At 46.6% G+C, this 26,628-nt stretch overlaps 1 protein-coding gene across 1 annotated transcript in view; it reads left to right on the forward strand.

The window, feature by feature from the left end:
• The first annotated feature begins 5,713 nt into the window (after positions 1 to 5,713).
• The window catches only part of LOC144148521 (scoloptoxin SSD14-like), a 35,576-nt gene continuing 14,661 nt past the window's right edge, over positions 5,714 to 26,628 (forward strand). Inside the window, exons 1-7 of the mRNA XM_077680045.1 lie at positions 5,714 to 5,832; positions 8,353 to 8,568; positions 13,553 to 13,675; positions 16,287 to 16,390; positions 18,315 to 18,510; positions 21,340 to 21,500; positions 25,720 to 25,921. Of these exons, the coding sequence (XP_077536171.1) occupies positions 5,714 to 5,832; positions 8,353 to 8,568; positions 13,553 to 13,675; positions 16,287 to 16,390; positions 18,315 to 18,510; positions 21,340 to 21,500; positions 25,720 to 25,921 (1,121 nt within the window). The remainder of the gene's footprint in view (positions 5,833 to 8,352; positions 8,569 to 13,552; positions 13,676 to 16,286; positions 16,391 to 18,314; positions 18,511 to 21,339; positions 21,501 to 25,719; positions 25,922 to 26,628) is intronic.

Consider the following 26,628-nt stretch of genomic DNA (forward strand, 5'->3'; position numbering starts at 1 on the left):
GATACACACGGCCATTTTTTTTACGCGTACACCCTGCTTGAGTGCGCCGCTGGTGTGATGTATGCCTTCCTATGAAGGCCGTTAATCGCGACTCATAAAGCGGTCCAAACTGGCGCGTTTTGTGTGCGGGTTCCCTGCCACTCTAAACTGTCTTTTTGACAAGCCGACGCCAAGAATTGCCGCAACACGGCAAAACAAGGCCCCGCACTTGCGGGGCGACTTGTGAGACGTCGCTTTTCGGGGTATCAGTGCGACCGCTGCGTGATAAACAAGGCACGGACGATCCTCCCGTGTGGCTGATAAAGCATTCTTCACGCCCGTTCTACATTGCCGGAATTTACCTGCGAATTCGCAGCCTCGGCGCTGCTTGTGCGGCAAAATGATCTATTTTCGTTGCTGCCGAAGCTACAAAAATAGGTCGTTTTGCCGCACGAGCAACGCCGCAGTGGGCAATTTGCAGTTTACAATTCACAGATGACAATTCGCCAGCGTGGCCAAATGAGTACAACCTCGTTTAGGCACAGCTGCCAGTATCGTTATGACCGCGTGTATTCGGCTGGCAGGAGGGATAAATACCTAACCTAAATTTTCATGACGCCATTCTTCGCCTCTAATTAGCCTTTAAAACCACGTGACGTCTTCCTGGAAAATAGGCGTTTTGTTGATGTGATGGAACGTCGCCAGCAGTGATAAAAGCCAGGGCCAGAGGTAACGTAGCATATTGACTAACGTAACGTAACCTAACCCTACCGAGGCGCCATAAACTAACCTGACGTAACCTAATCTATCACGACCAAAACTAACCCTGCGCAGTACAGAAAGTTGTGCAAGTTGGTACTTCGATAATTGAGGCATGTTTCCCAGCATACAAAAAAAGACACGAACACCACAGAAGCGCCAGACATGTTTCCTAGCGCAAAAAAAGACGCCAACACCGAGAAGTGCCAGTCCCACCCATTTCTTCTCTGGTGTTCACGTCGGCAAAGGTCTAATTAGTGTCGCATAATCGCGGCGATTGGAGCAGTCATAGGTTATTTTACCCAACCTGCCGAACCGCTTCCGCTCACTGACTAGCCAGAGTCACTGTAATTATTAATAATGACTCTGGCTAGTCAGTGTGCGGAAGCGGTTTGACCGGGTGGGTAAAATCAAGGCAGACTGATCCGTTTGCAGTTGTGAAACGACACCAGCGAGGATTGCCGTACTGGATGGGAGCAGTACGTCTTGATTTTTGCCCAACCGGCCAAACCGCTTCCGCTCACTGACTAGCCCGAGTCAGTCATTATTAAAGATTACAGTGACTCTGGCTAGTCAGTGAGCGGAAGCGGTTCCGCCGGTTGGGTAAAAACGACTGACTGCTCCCATCACCGCCATCATGCGACACTAATTATACCGTTGCCGTTCGCGGCATTCTTGCGCTAGGATACATGCCTAAGTTAACTCTACTTAACGTCGCCTAACCTGTCTTGCCCAACTGCAGCAGGCCTAGCCTATCTTAAACCCAATCAAGAAGTCCTGCAAACCGATTTCGCCATACTAGCAGGAATAACACGACCACACAAAAATCTGCTATAACAAGAGATGACTGAACGAAAATTTGTAGATTTTTGAAAACAACAAAATAACGGTTCCCCACTCGGGATTCAAACCGAGGTCTTTACTCTCAAAAACGGTTCTATGCCCCACTGCCACGTGAGAAGCCCCCCAGGAGAGTTTTTTAGGGAAGTATTTGTACCAGGACGCTCAAAGCGGGTTTCTTCGCTAATCATAGACTACTGCCGGAAGAAATTCCCTGCGCTGTTTCTACCGGTTGCTGGTAGAATGAACCCTACATGTTTATTTCACTTAAGCGAGCAAAGCTAGCAAAATTTTACTGAGTGGGCAACATAGATCTCTCTCGAGAAAGTGCTAATGGGCCAACTATTTCAACAACGGGAACCGCACTCAAAGTTGTTTTGCGTAAGATTATGTCGCCTGCTCAGAACAGGGCGTACGCTCAGTGGTCTTAAAGGCGCTGGTAAAGGACTGCACTCTTGCTACGTGCCTGAATTAAGAAAGCGGGTGTTTCCTACTACAGCGAGCTTTCCGACACTCTTCACTTGACTCATAATAAACGTCGAGTTACCTTTAAACCAAAACACTGCTGCCCTCGGCCCACACAAGATCCGCTCAGCGCTGGCGTGAAGTTAATTTTTTTTTAGGTGAAAACATAAACTGGCCTATTGTGAGAAAAACCGTCGTTGTTGTTTTTGTCCCAGCTATTGGCGGTTCAAAAAAATTGTCGCAGCTCGGAAAAGCACAACAACGTGTTGATTTGATGAAACTTGAATCCGAGTCTCCAATGACGTAGCCAAATGAGCTACAGCTGCACCCTCTCCGTACGTCACCTGCTGTGAAGAGAAGTTGTTCTCGTTGATGTTCTTTCTTTTGTGCTTCATATACGCTTGGGGAACCAGGAGTTCTGAGGGGCTAATGTGGACTCTTCACAAAATTATTAGAACATATGAATTCGAAAAGCCCAGGATTTTGTGGAGTGCGTGGTGCCTTAAACCTCAAGTTCACGTCACGCGATTAAAAGGAAGGAGCTCGTCGAAGTAATTTGCGCCTAAATTTCGTCGAAGGTGGATGGCTCAATAGTGAATGGCTCATCTACGCCTATGTAGCGGAGCCGTAGTGGATGGCTCCGCATTGATGTGGACCACCTGGGGATCTTTTGTCATCATCTTTCAGTTATGTTTGCACTTTTTTTCCCCGAAAATAAAACACCTGTAGCCGGGGACATGATGGGAAGCTATAAAATTTGACAATGAATCGGGGTAGCGGTATGAACGGACATTTAGACACAAAGTGTGTCCTCCTTTTTCTTGTCATGGGGTGGGAAAGTTGCAACGCTACCAATCAAGAGCACCCAGTGGACGAGCAGACAACACCCAACGACGTAAAAAGTAGGCCGTGGAGGGCAGAGGTAAAACTGCCTCAACGAACAGACTTGCAGCATACAGCACTGTACGGACAAAGAAAATCTGACAAATAAGAGCCAGTTTCACGGTTTATCTGGACACTCAAAAAACCTGAGCAAAACCTGGCTTGTCGGTAGAAAACGAGCCAAATGAATACATCATCAATTACACTGGGGACCTACAATTAATGCAATACGTGCCGCATTGCTCGGTGAGGCAATGGCAGTTTTGCGACGGAGGGCAGATATTGCACCAGCCTCGCTGACAACTTCGCGAGCGCTGATGTCAACCGCGACGCTGCCTGGCCTTCTGATCGCAAGACTAAACTTCATACGATTTCTCAAAGCCAGCAGATAGATTGCCGTTCACGCCAATTTGTTTTTGCCGTGTTACACTGGTCGCGCCATATACTGGAACCGTTTGTTACTGTTAAACTTAGAACATTGCCACTAGGAGATTCCTTGAGTGCTTGTTTGCATTTCTAGTTCAAAACAGTTCTTACCAGCGAAGCTATTTAGCAAAGCGTCATTTTTCTTGTCCGCAGTTAAACATAACAAAAAAAAAATGCAGAGCGCGTGCAATGCGGCGACCGCCCGGTAGTTAATAAAACCAAGAAAATGCCTGGTGCTTGTGTTTACCGGCCTCGCGACGAAACGCCACTGTCCCCCGTGCACGTTCAAGCCAAGCATATTCACTTAGGGAGATTGGCCCATATTGCGGCGACCACGAGACAATTAAAAAAAGTTGGCCGCGTATCTGCTCCTTTCGTTGCAAATGTCGTCAAAAGACGATAGTCTTTGTAGACATTTGCCAAGGAAATGCCCTCCTTTGCTTTCCCGCTCACCTCTCATGCTGTTCCTGTACCGTTACGCTCATTCCAAGGTAAATACACTAGAGGTTTGCGCAAGGCGATTTGAATTTACCGCGTTCGACTGCTACAGGCCGGGTTCCTCGATGCCAGCGTTGCGGTACGGCGGAGACGCGCGTGCATGGAGTCGGCCGACTAGAACGTTTATAGAGCCGCGTGGACGGGCTCCACGTGCGTTCCAAGCAGAACGTGGAACCTAGCTAGTGGAACCTTTCGTTGCTGTTGCCGCGTGATTTTTCATATGCCGCCAGGAGGCGGCGGTTTCCTGCAGTAGATGTAGAATATCATTTGCTATCGAAAAACCAAGCATCCATGAATTTTTTAATAATGGAACACTGTAAATATCCTTTGTGTACTAATTTCCTGTCTTGTATTTGCGTAATGTCTTGTTCTTGTTCAACAAAGTTGACAAGTATGAACATATAAACCGAGCTTAGACGTTTACATGTGGCTGTGAGTATATAAGACTATTGCGCAATATAAATTTTACTTTGTCCGGGTGGCTGAATCGAGTCACAGACAGACAGACGGACAGACGGACAGACATACAGACAGACCAAAATTTCTGGATTTAAGTAGCCCAAGAAAGACTATCGTCTTTAATAAACCAAGAAAATGCCTAGCGCTTGTGTGTGCGTGCCCTGGAACACAGCTCAGCGTCCCATCACCAGCGCACGTTTGTCAAGCCAAGCATACACACTTAGAGAGATTTCCCAGGATAGGCAAAAAAAAAACAAGAACTCCAGCGTTCGCCGTAGTTGGGGCAACACCTGGTCGGAACGAGAAAGGCTCCAGCGTTCGGCGTAATCGTGGCAGCACTTTCTCGCAACGACAAAGACACCGTATAGCATACGCCCCTCCAAGGTGATGTCCAATGATTATCCCTTCCAAAAAAATGAAGGAAATTTGTGGCAACAATTATGGAGTAAAGCTCGCTGCGGCAGCGAAGAAGCAAATCGGCTGCAATCGCGGACTTAAACCTTCATGAAGGCTGTGTACAACTTCGCTACCTTGAAGTCCTAAGCGTCAGTGTGAGCTTCCTTTCATTTTTCAAGCCGTTTTTGTGGGCTGTCCCAAAAATCATGCAGCCTAGTATTTTTCATTAAAATAACAATGCAAAAATACTTGCGTAATAATTTCATGCCTCAAATCTGCCTAAAGGTTGCTTTTTCCCTGAAACAATGTTGACAAGTGAAGACATTACAACCACACTTTGCGTTTTAGGGCAGCTTCGCCTATATACCTATATAGCCATATACACCCATGTCTCTAGACATATGCAAATGTAATGTAAATTATTCTAGAGCCATCGTCTACTGGATCTCTTATAGCTGTGGTATGGCGTCACAGCGAAAGCCCTCCCCTCACTTCGACGAAAGTGCTATCCCAAAGCCGAACGTTATAAACACTGTCTGCCTAATCTTTATTCCAGGCGGTATGCCCCTGTAATGGCGTAGTGACTAAAGCCTAAAAGTGTAACACCATGTACGTCATAATGCTGTTTCGGAACTTTATTATGCATTCTGTTCTCAAGAGGAGCATTTCTCGAAGACGAGCATTTTATCCCAGCCCGAGCATCTGTTTTGTGGTTTGTTTCTTTGGAGTGGGTGTGGGCCGTTATTTGTCCCTCTATTATAAACGCCCCCGTACTTAGTTTCATGGGTATTTGGAAATCTAAATTTCTCGTAGCACATGCTTTAACTTCCAAGTTTTTCTAACGTCAAATCTTCGAGCAATATAAAATTTAAATCGGATCGAACACAAATATATTACGGTTGTCAAGTAGCGGTGCTTCGCACGTCACTTCATTTGGGTAGAATTGCAGTACGCGTGGCTTTCATTTCCACGAGCTCAGTCGGTTTCTTTGCAGAGACACCGTGTCGCAATGGACCCTGGAGGCAGTAGTGGCGCTGGCCAAAATCCCGACATTGGAGACGTGGAGGAGGCAGGGAAACCGGAGGTTGGGAAAGAGGTGTCAGGGAAAGTCGAAGAGCGGTCGACCCCGTAAGTGGCACAAGTTCTTAATAAAATCGGTACTAATGTTTTCGGTACAGTGTACTTGAAAATGACGGGGGCGTACATGCGCGCGTGCGTTTGTGTGTGTGTGGGTGGGGGAGAGCAATCTTGCGCACTTAGCTTGAAATTTTAAGGTGGAGTGAGAGGCGGCTAACCGGCCATTCTGAGGTGGTCGGCAGAGGGGTGCAAGTTGAAAATTACCAATGGGGGCTCATCCCCCCTTCCCCCCTGCAAGTCGTGTCAACGCCGCTGAATAAATTTGGTGTGTGGCAGATGCCATGCATAGAAGAGCGAGCGTTTGAGAAAGTGAAACAATAAATGCGAACTGGTCAGAATGCCCGTGCTCTTAATATTTGATTTTCCGTAACGGCCATATTGCAAAAATAACGTCACCGGCGCTTTTTTGTGCGCTACAGTTTGAAAATTGAAGAGTAGAAGTGGGGGGAAGAAAAAACCGGAGAGCAATTAGGGGGATATTAGTAAGTTAGTACAACAGACAACAAACCACGCACGGCGAGGAGTGGCGGCAACCAAGATAGGGGCTGCACCGAAGTTGCACGGGAACGTCTTCACGCGCAGCATCGCCGCTTGTAAACGCTCAGGAGTAGTGCAAAATCCAGTGTGAAGCGAGTGCAGCGTCGAGTAGGCGGTGGAATATGGAAGTGTATCCACGGCAAGAGATGATTGCCGAGTCTGCGCGGCGGGAACATGGATGGGAACGACAGGTAGCCGATTGTGCGGCTGAGGGAGCCAAGGCGACCACAGGAGCAGATTGCAGCGCAAGAACCTGAAGCGCGGTTGGCGAAGTGCACGGGTGTGGCTCGTAAAGGTTATGCAAGAAAGTTTGCTTAGTAAAAGGGGATGGTAACGCATTCCTGGGGCTACACCAATGAATGTTTTATTCATTGCTCATTATTGCGATACATCCTCGCAAAGACTCCTAGCAAGTGACAGGCCGTTGATGGTTGCTCCGAGCACGTCCCCAGGAGCTCGTGACCATCTCCCTCCCTGCCGCTCTTCCCGCCACGCATAACTCGCTTTACTAACCATGCGTTCCCTGGCGCTATCTCCTTTATCGGATTAACATCGCGTTGGCTTTGAGCTCGTTGGATCATGTGGCGCTTGTCGGAATAACGGCAGTGCGCGCTTCCCCGAGAAATCAGGGTCTTGTGTGGGCTTTTCTGTGGGGCATTGCTAAGCGACTGAGTAGTACCCGGTTCGGTCTCGCATCCGTCAACTTTTCAACTTACTCCGAAGAGGCTTCATACAGACCTAAACAAAATCTGCTTTGCCGGCATAGCAGTTCTTCTGCAATAAACAGCAGAGTTATTCGATCATTGGGTTTATATTCGGGTTGTTGGGCGGTACCTACCATTCTGATACAACGTGAGCCATAGTGAAGGCTTACCGATTATTATTAGGCGGTGTATTTTGACGATCGCCGTAATCTCGCGCATAGACGTCTCATTTTAAGTGCAGAATAATTTAGGGCACCGCCTCTTCGTCGTAGCTCGCTCGCTGGACCCAAGTAGAGGCACACGTCGTTCCGTCGTAGCCGCTGTCGTCGCGGCGTAACTCAGAGGCTTCGAAAGCCAGGCGTTTTATACAGTCATAAGCATTCGAAACTCGTTAACCGCTAGCGCTTGTCATACATCTCGCCGTTGTTTAGAGCAAACAAAAGTGTAGGTAGATTTGAGGCAAACTTTACGTAATTAAACGGCAGCGGCCGGGTTCGTTTAGTTAGGAGGGCTCGTTGGTTTGGTTTTTACGTTAGTAAGCGAAAAAAAAAAAGTGGCAGTGCAACGCTGGCACGTGTGGGAGGAAAAGCAAGCACAAAAAGAACAGTACTCGTGCTGGCGCAGTTTCAGTTAGAGACGCGCGAAGACTGCGAAGGCAGGAAATTTGAATTGGCTTGGGTGGTAGCAGCGAGCGGATAACGGCGCTACAGCCCATTATAGCGAATCAGTGCTCTGTACTTCCGAAAGCTTCCACATTCAGTGGAACGGCTTTTTGTAAGGCCCCTTTGTGTCAGGGATAGCACTGCGTCGCCTACCAAAACCAAGAGCGAGGGGATGAATCTTCTTCTAAGCAAAAATAATGGCATGTACTTCATCGTGTCGGAACGGTTTAAGGCAGACAGCGGGTGCGATTGACAGCACATGACTCGCCTGCCATCGCAGTCAGTGTTCTTAACGATTTCTTCGAACCCACCAGAACACTCGTATTTTGCAATGCCCTAATTAGCACTTTATCATATATCAAAGCACAACCATCTCTAAAGTCAAACAATTCCGCTACCCTCCGCAAATGCGCTAGCTGGGAATTTTGCGGCTATGTTTCCTCTCATTTACAAATACACAGCGCAAATACCGCAGCCACGGCCAAGTGCGAGACAGGCAGGATAAGCGTTTCTCCTGTCTCTTCTGCGCTGAGTACACTGCATTGAAACTCTCAATGAAATGGCCTAACGTTTTGCCTTCGGATTTACAAATAGTTTCTTTCTTACAGGCCCGAGGTGTCCCGGAAGGGGATGTACCTACTTGGAGTGGTCAGTATTGTCTGCGCCCTGGCCGTAGCCGGGATGGTGGTGTACTTGACGAGCAAAAAAGGCAAAGACGACGACAAGAAGGAGGAGGAAAATTTCGAGCCGCCGCAATCGGTGCTGGGAAACTACAGCAAGTGGGCCGCCGTTACAGACGCGGCTCCGTGCGTCAACGCGTCGAGGTGAGGAAGTTTTAGATGCAGAGCATCTGATTCACTCGCCTTGTCCCTCCGGCGTCGTCGTCGTTGTTGTCGGCGTTGTCCACCCCTCTGCCATTCTCCTCGCCGCGCGAGCTGCGCTCTCCGCCGCTCACCCCCTCTCCTCTCCGATAACGAACACTTTCTCGCGAGGGGCTTTGGATTGGATATGATTGGATTGGATTGGATTGGCTTGGATTCGGTTGGATTGGGTTTGGATTGGATTGGATTAAAGTGGATTGTGTTGGATTGTGTTGCGTCATAGCCGCGGCAGGCGCGCTGGGGCCGGCGCATATGCAGTACTCTCTCTTCCGCGGTTTCCTCTCCTTCGGGCGCGCTGCGCATATAACCGGTGTGCCGTTCTCCGGCGAAGCAACATCCACGCTTGGCTCAAACACCTAGAGTCCACGCCGCTTTACAAGTACGCCAACGTCGTCATCGACTGGGACCAGCTTACGCAGTCCCCTCAACGTTATGCGCGCTATAAAACGCGTTCCCTTCACCGCTCCGCCTATGCGTCGCATCTACACAGGGGTTCCCGCGAGGGGAGGTGGGAGTTTTTACGATTCAAGTACGGCAGGGTGGCTGATTTCATATCATTTATTGGATCCCCGAGAGCCGTTGCATTACAGTGGGGAGTGGGGAACAATGACACAAGAACGAGAAATAGAAGGTCCGATAAACAAATATGAAGCAATAGTTGAAAAGTGAAATGTATTACGAGTTTATGCCCAACGAAAGTCAACGTTGTCCGAAATACAATATCTAAACAGGCACGAAATTAAAACGGAAAACAGGCAGAACAACAGCACAATAAGACCCTCAGTGAATCCCAAATGCAACAGCGAACAAGCAGCATTCAGGTATAGTCTATAGAACCTGATGAAGAACAAAATCCGGTAATTCTGCGTGTATCTAAAGTAAGGGGATGCTACTTACAAGTACTGCGTGGTATGACTGAATTTAAAAAAAAAAATCATGATAACCTGTCGTGACATAGGTTCGTAGCACTTATCTCAGTGGGACGAAACGCACTAGGGGGAGCAGATAAATGGTTGGCTCATGAAAATTTCATGATAGGCAAATGCGACTTAGTAGACTTCGCATAACCAAGTCAAGGTTAACGGGAGGGATAAGGGCGGCACAATACACTTAGGGAACCCCAAGATCGAATACACTTCTGCAAAGAGAAGTTGTCGTTCTCCTCATTGCTGTCATGCGGCTCAAACGAAGGCTGCCTATCTTTCTCTGGTAACTCCGGCGCCGAGAGTCTATTCTTCTCTAGATTAGAATTACAGCCCGCAATGATGTAGGGTGACCGCTAGTATGCTTCCTTACGTATATTGAGGACGAAATTCCGCCTGACACACTCAAAAGGCCACGTGAGCGTTAGTCGGAACAAGAGGCGCCTCTCAGGATTAGAAAGAGATTGATGGAAAAACAGTTGTAGCCAATCTGATCGACTTTTTTTTTTTTTTTTTTTTCAAAATGCGCAAACAAGTGTATCACAACCTCTGCGCATAGATCGGAAGGCATCGTCGCCAGGGGCAACGAGACGTATGACCTTTGTCGTTACGTCTAGTATTTATTGATACATTCGCCGCTGCTCACCGTTCTGAAAGAGAAAATTAAAGCCGTTACACTGAATTTGAAGGCTATCGAAAGTGCAAAGCAGTGATTCGCCATAACTTCTGTAGCGCCGTTATCTGCTGACTTCTATACCACCGAATCTGATTCAAATTTCGCGCTTTCGCAGTGCTCGCGCTCCCCCTGCCTCAAACTGCGTCAGCGGAAGTTGTTATTTTTGTGTTTGGTTTTGCTTCCACGCGCTCCGGCGTTGCACAGCCACTTTTGTGTTCGTACTATCGTAAAAACCAACCCAACGAGCGTTGTTAACTAAATGAACGCGGGCGCTGCCGGTTAATTACAGTTTTATTTGCGCTAAACATCGAGGAAATGTATGAGAAGCGCAAGCGGTTCACGAGTTTCGAACGCTTATGACTATACAAACCGCTTCGCTTTCTAAGCCTCTTGGTTAGACGCGATGGCAGCCGCATACGACGGAACGCCGTGCGGCTTTACTCGGGTCCAGCGAACGAGCTACGACGACAAGACGCGGCCCTGCAGCGCTCTGCACGTAAAATCAGCTACTGTGCCAAGCGCAATTAAGCATATAGAAAGAACCATGTGGAACTTCATTTCAACGCAAGCTTGCCACAGTGAAGGCTTCGCGTTACGTCGACTCTTGGCAGGAGCCGCGAGTTTTTTTTTTTTTTCCTTATACATTTGTCCTTCCCCTCTCAGCCCTCACTCTCTTTCGTCCGTTCGCTGACAGCACGAGCCCAGGCTTCTGACACGAGAACGTATTTCTAGCAGCCTAGGCATCTACTGCTTGTGCGCTGAAAGTGTTATCAGTCTTTTCAGCGATACATTTGCAAAGAAAACCCTGTGGGCTTTATGGTTGGAGAAAACTTCCTTTCCGTCCATTGTTTTTCTCCCAAACTGCCACCCGTCAACAGAAGTCAATGCAGCAGCTTTGCTCCACTGGAAGCGGCATGTTTGTCGCACTAGCATGGCGTAATAGACAGAATCAATCGAGGCAGAGTTATTAAGGCAATCACTTAGGAGAAGACATCCCCAGAAAAAAAATTCAGTGCTTTTCTACTCCGTGAAGGAGGGAGAACGGCAAGAAACGCTGGGTGAACTCCCAGGAGTGCGTGAAAGAAAACACGTTTGTTTGTAATTTGCCAATGGGCGTACTACTTTCTAGTTAATTACTTGAAGCAAACTGAGGGAAAACCAGGCAAACGTTGGGCGGTTCGTTTTCCTTCCGTAGAAGCTCATGTATATAGAGCACACGGGAATTACACAATATTTACAACATTATTGTGGTCAACGTGCGTATGAAAAGTGAACGAAACCCGGCTCAACGTTCAAGTCGTCTCAGCGGGTAATTCGATTCAATTTTTGTAAAATAGTTTTGATTAAACACGAGTTACAGACGTTTTCTGAAAAATACTTCGTCTATAAATGGAAATGTATCGACAGGAAACGGTAATTCTCTAACGTTTGCAACTTCACCTTGAACTCACTTATAATGAGAAGTTACTTGGCCTTATGATAGAGTCGCCGTCATGGCTATTAGCCATATAATTTGTTTCGGGATAGTTTTTATTACACCAGAGTTAGATTTTTCTGTAACGATACTGCCTCCGTATATGGACATGTATTAACGGCCGACGGCCATTTTGTAACGTTAAAAACTTCACCGTGAACTAATAAAGACAAGTAAATAGAACCCGATGTAGTGATAGAATCGTCCTATCGGCCATTTTCAGTGAGATGTTTTTCAAAATACCTTCGTTAGACTCAGAGGTACGCGTAATCACGAAAAAGGACCGCGAGGTTAAAATTTGCCGCAAGATTATAATTCTGTGATGACGCGATTTCCTCCGCCGACTAGAAAGCTTTATAACCTAGCAATAGTTAGCTTCCATGTAAAAAAATTCATTGGTCGATGAACATATAAGCTGTGCCGTTTGAAATATTTCTTTATTTTGATGGGAGAACATGTTATTTGCGTACACTTATCGATGTCTCTGCTTACAGACTAACGTTTAAATAAGCATATATAACTTGTACCGCCGTAAATCCGATTCGGTTAAATATCCGGAAATAGTTCGACGAATAAAAGCGCAGTATAGCAAAGAAAGCTGGGCGAGTTGGAAAGGGTTCATGGTGAAACGAAGGGCGAAGAAACAACGACAACCAGGGGCCCAATTCTCTAAAACAAGAGGCCGTTTTTTTTAAACGACGGCCTCTCGTTTTACAGGATTTAGCGTTTGGAGAAACAAATACAACGGGACGGAGCGGTTCGTCCCGCTGTATTTGTTCCACCTGGTTGTTGTTTCTTCGCGCTTCGTTTCACCAAAGCGCAGTCTTGATACGCAATAACAACTTCAAACGCCTGCCTCCCCATGCACGTTGACAAAGCTCTGATCACTCAAATGTCAATGACACATACACCTGACCGTCTTGTCCGTCCAGTCATCGCCAACATGTTGTTACTGTAAATGATTCTAGTTCCTATGACGCAACGTATTCGAGCAATTGTGTTGGCGCTAGAGCTGAAGGTTGCAGAGGTTGCGTGAGGTTTTCAGAAAGGAGGGAATGAGTTTGTGAGTAGCCTGCGTTGCGTAAAGGATGATTACGAAACTGAGCTGTGCGGGTGTTTTTAACTCTTCCGTGTTTGTCCTAGGTGCAAGAACGGTGAAGGGTGGCATATAGAAGCGTTCTGGTGACATTCCGGTGGAAGCTGCGTGCCCGCCCAACCAGTCGTACCACTAATACGCACTGTTGCCAGAGCCGCCCGAGCTGCTCGAACGCGCTGGAAGTTTGCTGGGGATGACACGCAGGAACAAGATTGTCACTACACGTGGACCATTCAAAACACGAAATTTCACATGTTAAATAAGGAAACAATTTCAGAATGTCAAAATGGTTAATAGGGGTTAGGTGAATCGATCCGTACTTCCTGCAAACGCTTTTAGGGCTCTCGACACCTTCAAAATTCACGCGCCTTGAGTAAACCGGCTTTTTTTAGGTTCTTTGCGTGGATTTACCGTTCCTTGCGTAGATATACCCATCTAAACGACACGTGTCTTCTCCGTCACCAATGCAATTTTTGAGCGGAGGATATTCTGACCCATGAATTTCCCCGCTGCCCACGTTTACGCCAGAGTTCCTTAACATTTCCCGCACAGTTGTCTGCATAAAAACATGAATTATCTTGCTGTCAGACAACTATACCAAGGGTATGCAAAAATACAGTGTCCCAAATACAGCAGCATTACTTTATCTCCCAGTAGTTTGCGGCATTTGCTCACCTTTCTTGGAGTACCTGAAAACGCACTGGAAGCATGGCATACTTCATGCGTGTTTTTACGCAACCAACCCCCATACTTTGCAGGTGGATGTACGGCCTAGGAGGCAACGCATTCGACGCAGCTGTGGCGACGCTCCTCTGCCACACACTTGCGAGCCCCAGTACTAACGGCATCGGAGGCGGATTCATGGCCACCGTCTACTTGGCGTATGTGAAGGCATTCTTGTGCTGGTTCGCAGTAGCAAATGTCCTCATGGGCGTTTGGGGCGCTTAACAGAAGCAAAAGGAATTAACAAGCTCGGGGTAAATGGGAGACCGACTGCTTGTAGTATTTCGAAATAATAACGGGAGAGTGGCTTGAAAGAGAAGCAGTAAATTGATTTGATTTAGCCTCTCAAAAAGTGTTGCAGCAACAATAATTTAGATATCCTATAGAAACAACCGAACGTCCCAAGGAATGCTTGAAAAAAGGATGAGTAAAATGCCCGGTACACGCGAAAACCGATAACAACAAGAATGTACTCAGGAACTGCTCGATTGTAGATAATTTCATTGAAATGCCTAAAAGGATGCAAACGTTCTTGAAAGAGGAGTAAACGCAAAATATGAGTAACGTTTCATGCGCTAGCTTTCACTTTCACGCCAAAAGTTCGCAATCCACATGCTTCCTTCAGCAGTCCTCCAGTAGGGTGGAACGAAATACCGAAATGATTGTTCGTGTATACCAAGTTTTTATGATAAGTCCTCCTTTCACCTTGCTAAACACGGAAAACATGACAAGCACCGTTGTTAATCAAAACGTGGTTGAGCAAAGAGTTGTGCGAGACAAAACAACGCTGTAGTGCCCGAATATTAAGTTCAAAAAAAGGAAATCAACTGATACAAGAACTGAGAAAATGGGAAAAGGAAGAGCACGTTAGTATGGCGACGTGAGCTTGGCAGGTACAAGAGGAAAGGCTGCAGCTGCGGGTTTTATCTTAACAAAGTTGTTTCCTCGCTAATGAATCAGTTATTATCTGCTGCTATTTTCTATACGTCTTGTGTAAGATGGGTTTATTGCCCAAGAAAATGCAGCAGGATGCTCAACGAAGGCAGTCCAAAGAAAGCGGGGGTATACACGGCGGGCTCTCACGCGCTCTTCTGGCGATCCACGCCGATGATGATCACTGTCCGTTTCACCGGTTCTTGGTTTTCCTTCGTGGTTATTGTACGATGGCCAGTCTTCTTGAGTGGGTAGTAAATCATAAAGAACTTCTGACCGCTGTTTCCACGAGCATAACTATGGGCGGATGGCTGGTCTGGCGGCTTCGGTGTACCTGTTTCTCTTTCGCACTGCAGTTGTTATATTAAGCACCGTCGTTTTCCACAGTTGCAATTTCTCTGCAGAGAGTTGGCTCATGCTTGTATCAGAGAGTCCGAGGACAACAGGGATGCTTCAACGCGCAGAAACCTTTCTCAGTTGATGCGCAGATTTTTGATCATGGTCAAACCATTCTTGCGTCTGTGGTATTGAAGGCGACATTTCGCTTTCAATACCAGAAAATACCAAAAACGCGAATATCGAAGTTTTGACCTGGTTCTAGTAGGTCTAGTTAATGCTGTTTGATTTGAGGAAAATGGCTATGGTTGAGTAGATATTGCCGATCAACGTAGGTACAAACTGCCCTTCACGTCTAATGGCTTGTATTTTTCTTCCAGATTTTCTTGTGTTGATCTTGTGTGGGCTCTATTTCTCATTCTACAGACACCAATGTTTTTTTCCGTACAGATTCTCCATTTGAACTAGCATCGGACTATTTTGCCCCTTTTCCTGGCTGCACCAGAAGCTCGGTAAAAATGCTCGTACACGGATGTGCATCATGTTGTGACGCAGCACTTGCACGCTCACGCCGCGCGATCATACAAAAATTACTTCACCAGCGTTATTGATTCTTACGCTATTGAGACGCTAATTGTTATTCGATAAGCACATGGCGTCAACATAACCAACTTGTTTTATAAAAACGCCTTCCAAAGCTTTCTTCCATGCAGTTTTCGCGCAGCCTACTTACAAATGAAGTTTTTTGGCACGATCCTTGTAATGTAACGGTCGAACTGAGTGACATGAATATAATTATCTCGAGAGGACAAGAATGAAGAGCAAAGACTTACTGAATTCTTACCAAGCACATACTGAAACTTTCGCTGGACTAGAGGGGTTTACAATATGGGAGAGCCGAAAATATCGAAAATGGGAGGACACCGAGGCTTATCGGATACACATCGTATAACCAGATGCAGGCACATGGAACAAGAGGCTCCGACTGTTTTACAAGTTAGAAGGAAATCGAATGGGTGATGAAAAAAGGGCAGAGATCGAGTTGTAAAACAGATGCAGACATAACATGAAACTAAAGCTGTGCTTTATTCACAGTTGCTGATTCCGGTATGTGGAGGAGAAGAGTACTTAGGAATTAAATGTCCCAAGCGAAAATTGCCCGTGAGAGGGAGAGAGAGATGAAAGTTTACTTGAGCCCATGTACGGGCTGCCGAAAATGGCGCCGGTGGTGGAATTATTCCGGGTGCTGGTGGGCCGGGAATACGTTCAGGCGGGCACTTCGCAGGACTCCTGGGCCCCACACGTGGGCAATGTGCCCGTGTGAAAAACACCTTGATGACGCATCATTGGCTGGCTGTGTGCGGCCGACGTGTTTTTTACAACAGAGCAGAAGTACGGAATGAAGTTTTCCACATTTTTCGCTTGCGTTTTCCCGGATGTGTACTCGATCAATGTTGCCAATGTTTTTGCTTATGGTTGGAATCTTATTGTTGGCTGTAGTAAGGAGAAGAAAGTGATGACGCTCATAGCTCGGGAGACGGCGCCTGCTGCTGCCACGGAGAAGATGTACGCCGGCGAAGACAAAAAAGGCTTGTCCCGTTTGGGTAAGCACGGCCGGCTGCAGCCGGGACTTCGATATATCTGGCGCCATTCTTTCCGGAACCATGTTTTACTGCACTCTTGATTCTTTTCCAATGTAACTGCTTTGAAAAATAGGAGAGCATCTCGAAATCGCCAAAAGTGCCTTTGCAGTTACAGGCGCACACCGATCTACCGAACTACTGAACGTGGTTGCAGTGGGTTCACACACATATGCCGCGCATTTCAAAAGAATGTCAAAAGTTCCTTTTATAAACAAAAATGCGTAGCTTCCTACTGTGCAAGCTCTCTTCTCACCGAGCTAGGCATTCAGCCTGTATTTGCTCTGCGTCTGACTAAAATCGTCCCTTTTTAAGTCCTACCGAAGCAAACTTAACATACATTACTCATACTCGTCCTGTTTTCTTATGTTCTGATCTCCGCTACTTTTTCAACATTGTAAACACGTGAAAAACCGTTGAAAGGTTTGAATTTCCCTCAACTTTGTGTCGTAGCACGAGAAAAGCACTGCGATGCTTTTATAACGCTTTGCTTTGTCATTTGTAAATGCTTTTCCGACAATACCTTAAAGGGACCCTGCAACACTTATTTCAACTTTTCTTGAAATCTTTAGTGCTTGCAGAACGTAGCCACCCAATACACCCAGTACTTAGATTAGTTGGTCGCAAAGTACCTCAGCCAAAAATTACTGCTCTATGCCCTTTAGAACTCGTCAACTCGCTGAAAATATTTTTCTCTCTTTCCCGGTCTTGGCGTTCTTCGACGGCCCGAATTACATCACTAAGGCCATGTAGCGGCTGTTGGCCGATTTTCCTTCAGTTGCAGCAATGAACGCTTTTCGATAGCAACTTTAAAAGCAGAGCCGCAAAAACAAAGCAGAAATAAAAGGCGTATCTGGTGCGACGAGCAAATCACGCACTGCCGCTCCGAGCTGGCGATAACTGTGGCTTTCGCAATGGTTCCAGACGCGAAGGAAAGAGTGAAAGCGCTTGTCGAAGGTGTTGCAGGGTCCCTTTAAATTCTTTATTCCTAACTATTTCCGGAAATTCAACAATAGATGGTCGACTGAGTTAGTATACTTAATAAAATTAGTAACAGAATACTTTCGTATACTGCAAGAACCAATAACGTTAACTACAAGTTTTTTATGAGCACCGAAGTCTGCTCAACATTCTTGCTATTTTATTTATGCCAATATTAGGAGCCGACGACAGAAAAGCAGTCAAAGTGTATGCAGTGCACAAATCAGGTGACAAGTATTCCTTAAGCAATTAGAAGCCAATTTCTGTAATGTCAGTCTACTGCAATCTTCTCGCACAAAATATTTATACAAGCTTGTTTAGTTTCTTCAAGGCTAGTTCTTAATGTACCAAACACACACACATTGTTTCAACAATCATGCTTCGTCTGAGTATTAATGTATTTAATTTACCTTATTTCTGCTTTTTAATCGGTCATCATTGTTTGAGTGCATTTTTTGAGACTATGCAGTCCTGATAACAGGCCAATTTCTTTCAAAATAGGCTTGAAGTTTCACGGTGCGCAAATAATTCGGTCAAGCGTAGGCCTGCTCATAAAAATATATATTTCAAGCATTCTAGGGGAAACGCCGTTCAAGTATCCAAAGACGCAGTGTCGCCCGGATACTAGATAGAGTAATACCACTAAATCGTTGCATCGGCTGCAACGATAACACTACCCAACATTTTAATACCACCATAGCGTAAATGGTTTTCAGTGGTGTAAATCTGCCGCTCGTCGCGGTATTGTGACGAATGATGGTCGCCACAATGTGAGCGGCCTGTTATTTGTGGTATCGTTTTAGCGATGACTAGGAGCAATCGAGTTACAAACACGTACAAAGCGAAGCAAAACGTCTTTAAACTTTTCTTTTACGCCTTTGTGGCTCCTTTTATAACCGTGACGCAGGTGGCCTCGCTGTAGGAGTTCCTGGGGAACTACGCGGATACGAAGCACTAGTCAAAAAGTACGGCAAGAAGAATACTATGTTCGACCACTACAACTACACCATCAAACTAGCTGACAAGGGTGTCCCTGTGGGAGGATACTTGGCTAGAGAATTCCACAGTGAAGTAGGTAATATAAAGGCCTATGCCGAGGCAAGGTAAGTAGCCCATTCAGCATGAAGATTTATTATTACTTTTACGCAAGAATGCTCTCGCACACGCAGGTCTGGGGCGCTTCTGTCATGTTCGTTAGGCGATTGTCTTTCCACATCTAAGCAAAATTGTGGTGATCCCGCCTCTTTTAAAGGTGTTTAGGCATGAACAACTACAAACACTGCTAACGTCAAATTCGCTCTAACTCAGTGTCAGTACAACAGCCTCCAGAAGTGAAAACCATACGGCTGAGAGCAGAGAAAAAAATTAGCTGTAATCCACGCTGTGAAGGTGGTTGGAAAGCAAAGCTTTAAACGACACCCACAACAATTTCCCATGCAACCTCACATGAATTCACACACGTGGCTCTACAAAGAGTGAAACCAGACATTCTGCCAGCCGTTACATGGAATTCGCGGGGGCAGCGCCCCGAACGCAGCAGCCGCGTGGGTCACGGCCGGGCTAGAGCGGCGGACGCCGCCGCTTTAGCCCGGCCGTGAGACGAGAGAAAGAAACCGGAGAGGAGCGTCTTCCGAAATGGTGAGACAGCGGAACCTAGCCATCCTAATGTGCTAGCTTGGGGCTACACCACCGCGCGACGCATGCGCAGACACCGAAACAATTCGGCATGTGAGCTTAGTGATTCCAATTGATACCTAACTTTTATAGTTGCTATTTATCAGAACCAGTTGCTACTTTCGCTTTTTGTAATGCCTCTTAAAAGGCAACCGAATTGTTATTCACCAATTTCAAAAATTTAGCAGTGGCTTAGATCGGCAACGCCAGGAAATACATAGCGTGAGCTAAGGTTCAGCAGTCCAATCCAATCCAGTCCAGTCCAGTCCAGTCCAGTCCAGTCCAGTCCAGTCCAGTCACTGCTCCTCGCGCACGCGCAGCACGGCTCTGCAGGAGCCGCGCGAAATAGCTATCAAGCGGGTCCGGCGCAGCGTCAGACTTGGCTACTGCGTAGCGGAGGCGCACAGTTGGGCACGCGTCGGCGCCAGTGCGTCTGCCGTGGCTATGACGTCACTCCTCTGCAATGCGCAGACCGGAGAATCTGCACACCCCATTCTCTACACAGCCGTACTCCAATTGGACAGGATTTCCAATCCAATACAATCCTATTTAATCCAACCCAATCCAATCTAATACTCCTGCCGCTTGCGCAGCCCGGCCCTTCAAGATCCACACGAAACTGCTCAACTTCGGCCAGTGCAGCTTACGGTGCAAAACGGAGACCCATTCGCGGCAAGCAGTGCGTTTCGCTAACGTTTCTCCAGTGGCCAAATGTCTGTATGCGGTTTGTACATTTTGTTTTCCAGCCTTGCAAACCAATCCTTAACGGTGTTTGGCGTACGACCGTTTAATTCCGTCCAGCGCGGGTTACCCTGGAGGTGCTGTTGAACAGGTTAAGCTGTGCGAAGGCAGCGAGCAATGGACGCGAAGCTGCACCAAAGCTGGCCCAAAACTACCGTCGCTAAAGCAGAGGACTAAGCCGTACCGCCGACGCCGCCGCCGGCGAGCAGGCACTTTCGCGCAGGGAACGCTGTGTAAATTCGCTGCGCCATCTACAGTGTGCTCCGTGAGTGAAACCCTCCGTCCGCCCATCCTCCCTTCCGTCGCCACCTCCTCCGCGTTGGGAATTTGTTGTCCCACACGCCACGAAAGAACCGTTGGCTGGTTGAGCTAGAAATGTTTGGTTTAAAATTGGGCGCCAAGTGTCTGCAGGCCTCGCTGCAAGTGGCGAAGAAAGACGACAGTGTTCTGCAGCCTGTGCCACGGAACTGTTCAGCCTCTCTCCTCCGCCAACCGCTTACGCTCTTCTCCTGCTGTCTCGGTCCTATCATGTAAACGCCGTGGAGGTTTGCTGCATGGAATTATATTATCCTGAGTTCGCGCTTCTGGCGAGTTATTTGTTAGCACCTTTTGTCACTGTAGTTTGGCGACCTAGCCACGAATTTCAGGCTTGAGCACGAGCCGTTTCTGTAATAAATGCAGAGCATTTCAGTAACTCACGATGTCACCCGCGTTGACGTCCGTAGGCGTAGTCCGCACCCCTCCCCCTACACTATATAAAAAAAATACTATCCGGCGCCTGGTTTCGATCCCTCGACCCTGCGGGCGGACCGCAATGTACAAGGTGCTCTACCCACTGCGCCACAAAGCCGACACAGAATGGGAGGCTACGAACGCGCCTTATATCCTTGACTCATTCAAACTACGTCAAGAAGCTGCTGATACAACGCATTCACTACCACCAACTCCCCAAACACTAAACGTTAACGCAATACACCCACCCCCTATGCGACGCATTTACTCGAGTCCCCCTCGCGGGGAGATGGGCCCAATTTTTTTTATGGTGAAATTAGGTGTAGAGCAATCGTTTCTGTTTCTAATCGCGAAAATTGCGTCTACATGTATTTTCAATTCAAAGAGCCGCGCTAGTGTCAGTTGTATTTGTGTTTTGCTTGTCACATTTTTTTCGCGTTTCATAAAGATGCTCATAATTATATAACTGTGACCAAAGAAGGTAGCCTAACATGCTACCAGTAATATACGGGGAGACGGCATGGCCCGCTTTTTATATATTTTTTTCCCTGCAATGAACCGCCTTCAGTTATGTGTCAGCGTTTGCGTCGTGTTTGCCTCAGCGTTTGCCTCAGGCTTTCATCAGATTGCTTGCGCTCCTTTCCTTAGACACAAAATTTAGCAACAAGCCCGTCTACAAACCCTGGAATGTTCCGGTTATGCAGGAATGAAGTGGTAAAGAGGGTGAAAAAGGAAGACGTGGCGGCCTCTATGATTGTTTTATTTACTTTTCCCACTTCCCGCAGCAAGCTCCTCCTGAATCCTGACACGAAGGAGCCCTATGAAGAAGGAGCGACACTGAAAAACCCCGACCTGAAGGCCACTTACGAAAAACTACAAGCTGAAGGCACCGACTATTTTTACAAAGGAGACCTGGCAGACCGCATCATAAAGGCACTCGGGCCGAGTATGTTTTTATTATTAAATTTGTTTATTTATTTAGTACATACTGCCATACACCCACTTAGCGGCTGCCCAAGCATTTATACACCAATCGCGGCCTACCGGACTAGGATGGCCACCCACCGCTCTTAACTCTTTTTCTCTCCTACCCCATCCCTGTTGTTTCAACAAACGTTTTTTTTCTCTCTCTCTCTCTCACTGTAGTACAGCGGGGAAACTCATGCGTTAGAGCGAAAAACACCGGAAAACAAAATGTGCAAAATTTTCTGTGTAAAAGAAAATATACAGTGCGTACACCACAGAGAAGCAGCCCTCCTTTTGAGTAGTCCATTTCTGTATCCTGGACGACACATGTTAAACAGCATGCAATGTCTACCCGGCGGGAGGCGATAACTTAGGCGACAGTAACTTGCGACAGGAACTTGCGCTTTTTGTCAGAAATCGGCGTTGACAGGCGATAAGAGTGATTCCTATTGGAAATCTCGTTGGCAGTTAGTGTCAGTGCGTGGTAATCGGAGAAAAAAGAAAAAAGAGAACTGGACAGCATTTGTCTTTTTACGGGGCGTTTCAATGAACCTCTTTCAGGACAAGAAAAGCGCTATAGCTGCGATAACGTAAAGCGTGGTTGTTCGCTCTTTCGACCAAGATGGCCAGGGCGGATTCTACAACTATTACTTACCACGAGGCGCTCCCATGGTGATATCACCGAGGCTATCATCATGGGAGCTCCGAGCGCAAATAAATACTGTGAAAAAGGCCCATTGCCTTATCGTGTTTGTTGCGTGTTTGGCGCGACGGATTAAACGGCTGGTAGCTGTGAAAATGTGTTCCTATGTGAGTGTTAACCTCTATTAAGCAACAATTATAGGCGGTGGAGTTTTGATGGTGAATTCGTATGGGGATCCCGAACAACAGCTGCGTATTTCAAAATTCCCGTGCTTGAGACGTGTACCATAATCGTCCTGGCTTACATGTGAATCGGTGCATAGGAACCAGATATGTCGAATCGCCGCTGGTGATATACGCCTTAAATATGTGACGGCGCACATAGGGCTAAGAAAGGAGACTTTTTAATCAATCGAAAATAGCAGTGGCCCCAACACCGCCCTTTGAGGAACACCCGAATAAACGAGGGCTAAATTTGTTTTATGTTTGGATATGTGGATGTAGTGACATCTCCTCGACGAATACGAATAAATCCACCGGATAATCATGTGGTTATGTAACAGTTGTCTGATTTCGAACAAGAAGTGTGAATGGAAAACTCCGTTGAAGGCTTATCCAACACCGCGAGGGAAGAAGCATGTCAAGTTGTAGCCGTTATCCCCGGTGACTTGATGCACATAGCGGCGTGCTGCGCAGGGATTGAAGGGATCCACTGTAGCATACCCAGGGTACCAAAGTGGATGCAGCAAATTACCAGGATCAGTATGGTGGCCCCCCTTATACCCGACTGTCTCGGCTTCAAAACAGAATGTGGCAACACGCCTGCCTCGAATGTCGGCGAAGACATCTTGAGAATCAGGGCCTGCCGAAAGAAGAGAAACGGGTTCTTGGAGCAACATGGTCGTTGAGTCTGCGCCATGCCCACATAAACCGATATGAAATGGCAACCACGCAAAAACGAAATTTCGAAATACCGGCAGACGAGCCCGTAAGATTAGCACATTACTTAGCACTGTACTTAGTACATTAGCACATTAGCACACAATGAAGATAAGCACATTACTTCCAATAGGGGGGTCACCCGCGTGGCGTAGGCGAAAAAAAGGCAGCATCTCCACTTCGTGGATGATGGCGAGGGTGCGGAGTACGATGACTCGAAATAACATTCAAGTTGCGCCCCGAGCGTCATTCAATATGAGCTGTGAGTTGCACCTTGATTATTCCCTAAATCGCTTGATGGTGCTCTGCGCACGGATGGACGCGCACGGACATTGGGAGGTACTAAGGTACTCCGCACCGTTACAGGCGAGGGAGTAAGCCGTTTGACTCGCGGGTACTAACTCACGGTCGTAGCCTAGTGGGTAAGACGACTGACACTAACTGTGTCTGGTCTGGCATACACAGGCTCGAATCCTGCCGGTACTTGTGTGAGTTTTTGCGATTGTAAATGCTATGCGCAAGGACGCGGACGGATATTGTGAGGTGGTAAAATACTCCGCACCTAAACCCACTTCGGGCGTTGTAGCACCAACAGGACAGCGTGGTCGGCCGAGGTAGCCCCGGGCTGTTTTCTGTCCGCCGCCTGCTGAGTTATTATCGGTCCACGCACTACAGTGAAAAATTTGAATGGGTAACTTTCGTGCAAAGTATCCCACCTTCTCGTCTTGTACAGGAACAAGCAAAATAAGCTGTATGGTAAAGCCATGTTGTCTTTGCCATGTGTTCTCAATTTTTATCTTGAATTTGTGGGTGCGGCGGGAGGGCAAGAGAATTGATTGCGAGCAGCAATGCATTTTTTATTTATTCAATCCAGGTGGCGTCGCCGTAGTTGAGGTTTTACAAAATTACCAGGACAACTTAAAAGTTCTAATTTGTTTTATTCCTTTAACCTAAAGGCCCTTACGGGCGTTACATAGGGGTCGGAGTGAAAAAGAAAACACATTGCAACACTATAACAGCATAACCCATAGAAATGCAAATACCAACACATTAATGCCGAAATGCATGGTTGCAAAATAAGGGTACTCAAGGGGCACAACAGTTATCCAATTTAAAAAATGCGAGGGTTAAAAAATGCAACAGGTTCAAAATGACAAACATCCAACATTGAACCAATCCAAGAGGTTCAAAAGTGACACAAACACTGAGAAATGATTTATACATAGAGGAATAACTGCAACTTTTTGATAAACGAGTCGTGGTTAATGATGGTGACGATCTTACCCGGGAGCTGATTCCAGTGACGAATAGCGAGTAAGATTGGCAAGAAGATACATGGGTTGGTATGTGCGAATATTGGTTGAACTTTGAATGCATGATCTAAACGGGAAAAAGACGCGACCAGCGGGTTTTGTGCGCGAGACAGGGAAAGAAGACTGGTTGTGGTATAGCCTATGAAAAGCCGATAAAAGTCTGTGAAGCCGGCTTTGTTGTATAGATGGTAAGTTAAGGAATTTTTTATTTCTATTATGCTTGATGTTCGTGAGTAGTTCCTGAGAATGAATCGGGCAGCTTTATTTTGGAGTGCCTCAAGTTTATTTACGAGATACGACTGATGGGGATTCTAGATTAGCGCTGCATACTGTATGTTTGATCGAACAAGTTTTTGGTAGGCCAGAAGCTTTGTGGATGCGTTACAGCAATAACAAGTACAGGGAGGCTTCGAGGCACACGTAATAAAAAAGATGGCAGAAAGGTACATCTGCACGCCTTCGTTGACCCACATGAGAGCATTATAGATTATTTGTATGAGTGCGATGCAGCTGTCATGGCGTTTAACCAATTGATGTAAGCTATTGTCACATAATGTTTTTACTACTTTACAATCGCTTTAAAAGAAAAAATAGAGCTTCGGTAACCGTGCCCCTCTTCCTTCTTTCTTTTGCTGGAGTCGGGGTGGAGGCGGATAACTGAAATCCCCATGGTGACGGTGAATCTGTTTGGTGATCCCGTGTGTATGGTCCAGAAATAAAGCCAAAGCATTCTAACGGATCGACGGCTGCTTTGCCGTTGACAAAAAGTGAAAGAATGCTGGAAAATCTGCGATACCCCGAAAAATCTGTGCGCTGACACTTGGAAAAAACGTAGCAAAAGTTTTTTTTCTCTCTGAATCCGTGGCATCACTGTTTCGTTAAGCAGTCCGGTGTGTTACTGGCGTAATTAAGCACATTCATTTACGTGGTGTGTTCATTTTGGGCATACCATTCCACAATACCATACTCATGTTCTCGTGTCCGTGGAGTGGAAGTGGCTGCTTTAAATGCACCAAAGAAGCCATTGAACACAATACCTCAAATAATTTTCGCCGATGCATTTACGCTACTGTGATGGACGTACGAAATTTTGGTAAGTTCTGATTGGGGATTCCTCGACTTGCATGTATAACTGGTATTACTATATTCGAGCAGAAACCGCTTTTGAATTCGGCGAACTGCAATTTCTTTTTGCGATAGCACATTAACGCGTAAAGGCCGTAACCCAGATCAGCAGTCGCTAACGTCAGTATTATTGCACAACGAGTAGCACTTCTTGAATACAAAAGCGTTAATTATACCCAGATGCCGTCTTAACGAAAGCCGACCTCGAAGGCTACCAAATACGCTGGGCCGATCCCCTCAAAAAGACGTTCAAGGACGGCCGCACGATGTACTCGCTTCGACCACCGGGTGGCGGTGCGTTGCTGGCCTACGTTCTAGGCATCATGGACGACACGAAGGACAAGGAAGACTACCTCCCTAACGATCCGCTCATGTATCACAGGTACACTACCCATTTGAATTACTATCCACGGTCCGGAAAGACCACTACTTCCAGAGGGAGTAAAGGTCCCGCACCCCACATCGTTAAAAGGGCCATGACAGTGAAACACAAAGTGCACAGATAATTGATTTGAAATGCCCTAATAAAATGGTATATGTGAACTTTAAAACAATTATATATATAGTATGAACTTTGCAGTCGTACCTCGAACAACGAATACCTAATGGACAGGGTGTATTGGAAGTACGCAGAGTCTTATTGAGCCGCTGATCCTCTGCGTGTAACCATTGCATACAGCTCGCAATTTCTTCGCATTGCTCTCAATAATTTAACTCTTATGAACCGTGTATATACAGAACAGAAAGCTATTTTCCTAAGGTACTACGGTAGCTCCGAATATGAAATTCAAGCACACTTCCCACATTTGAGGCGCAACCGCTCCCAATCCATCGCATTACCCCCTGAAATTTACCCCTGCATTAAAGACCTATTTTCAGAACTTTCAGGAAGCTCGTGGCACATCTTTAATCCTGAAAAAACCTGGCATTCTAACTGCGGTGTATTAGAGTATTGTCAGAATTTGCTCATACTCCTACGTCCACATAGCTTCTTCACAATCACTTTAACATTTACGTCGATATACAAAGAAACAAAGGCCACCAAACAAGTTTGCACATTAAACCACCACGCGGGGTGAAAGGATGGCG

Source organism: Haemaphysalis longicornis, unplaced genomic scaffold (assembly GCF_048455015.1).
Source record: "Haemaphysalis longicornis isolate Haplotype H1 unplaced genomic scaffold, Haemaphysalis longicornis Haplotype H1 scaffold_8, whole genome shotgun sequence".
Lineage (NCBI taxonomy): Eukaryota > Metazoa > Arthropoda > Arachnida > Ixodida > Ixodidae > Haemaphysalis > Haemaphysalis longicornis.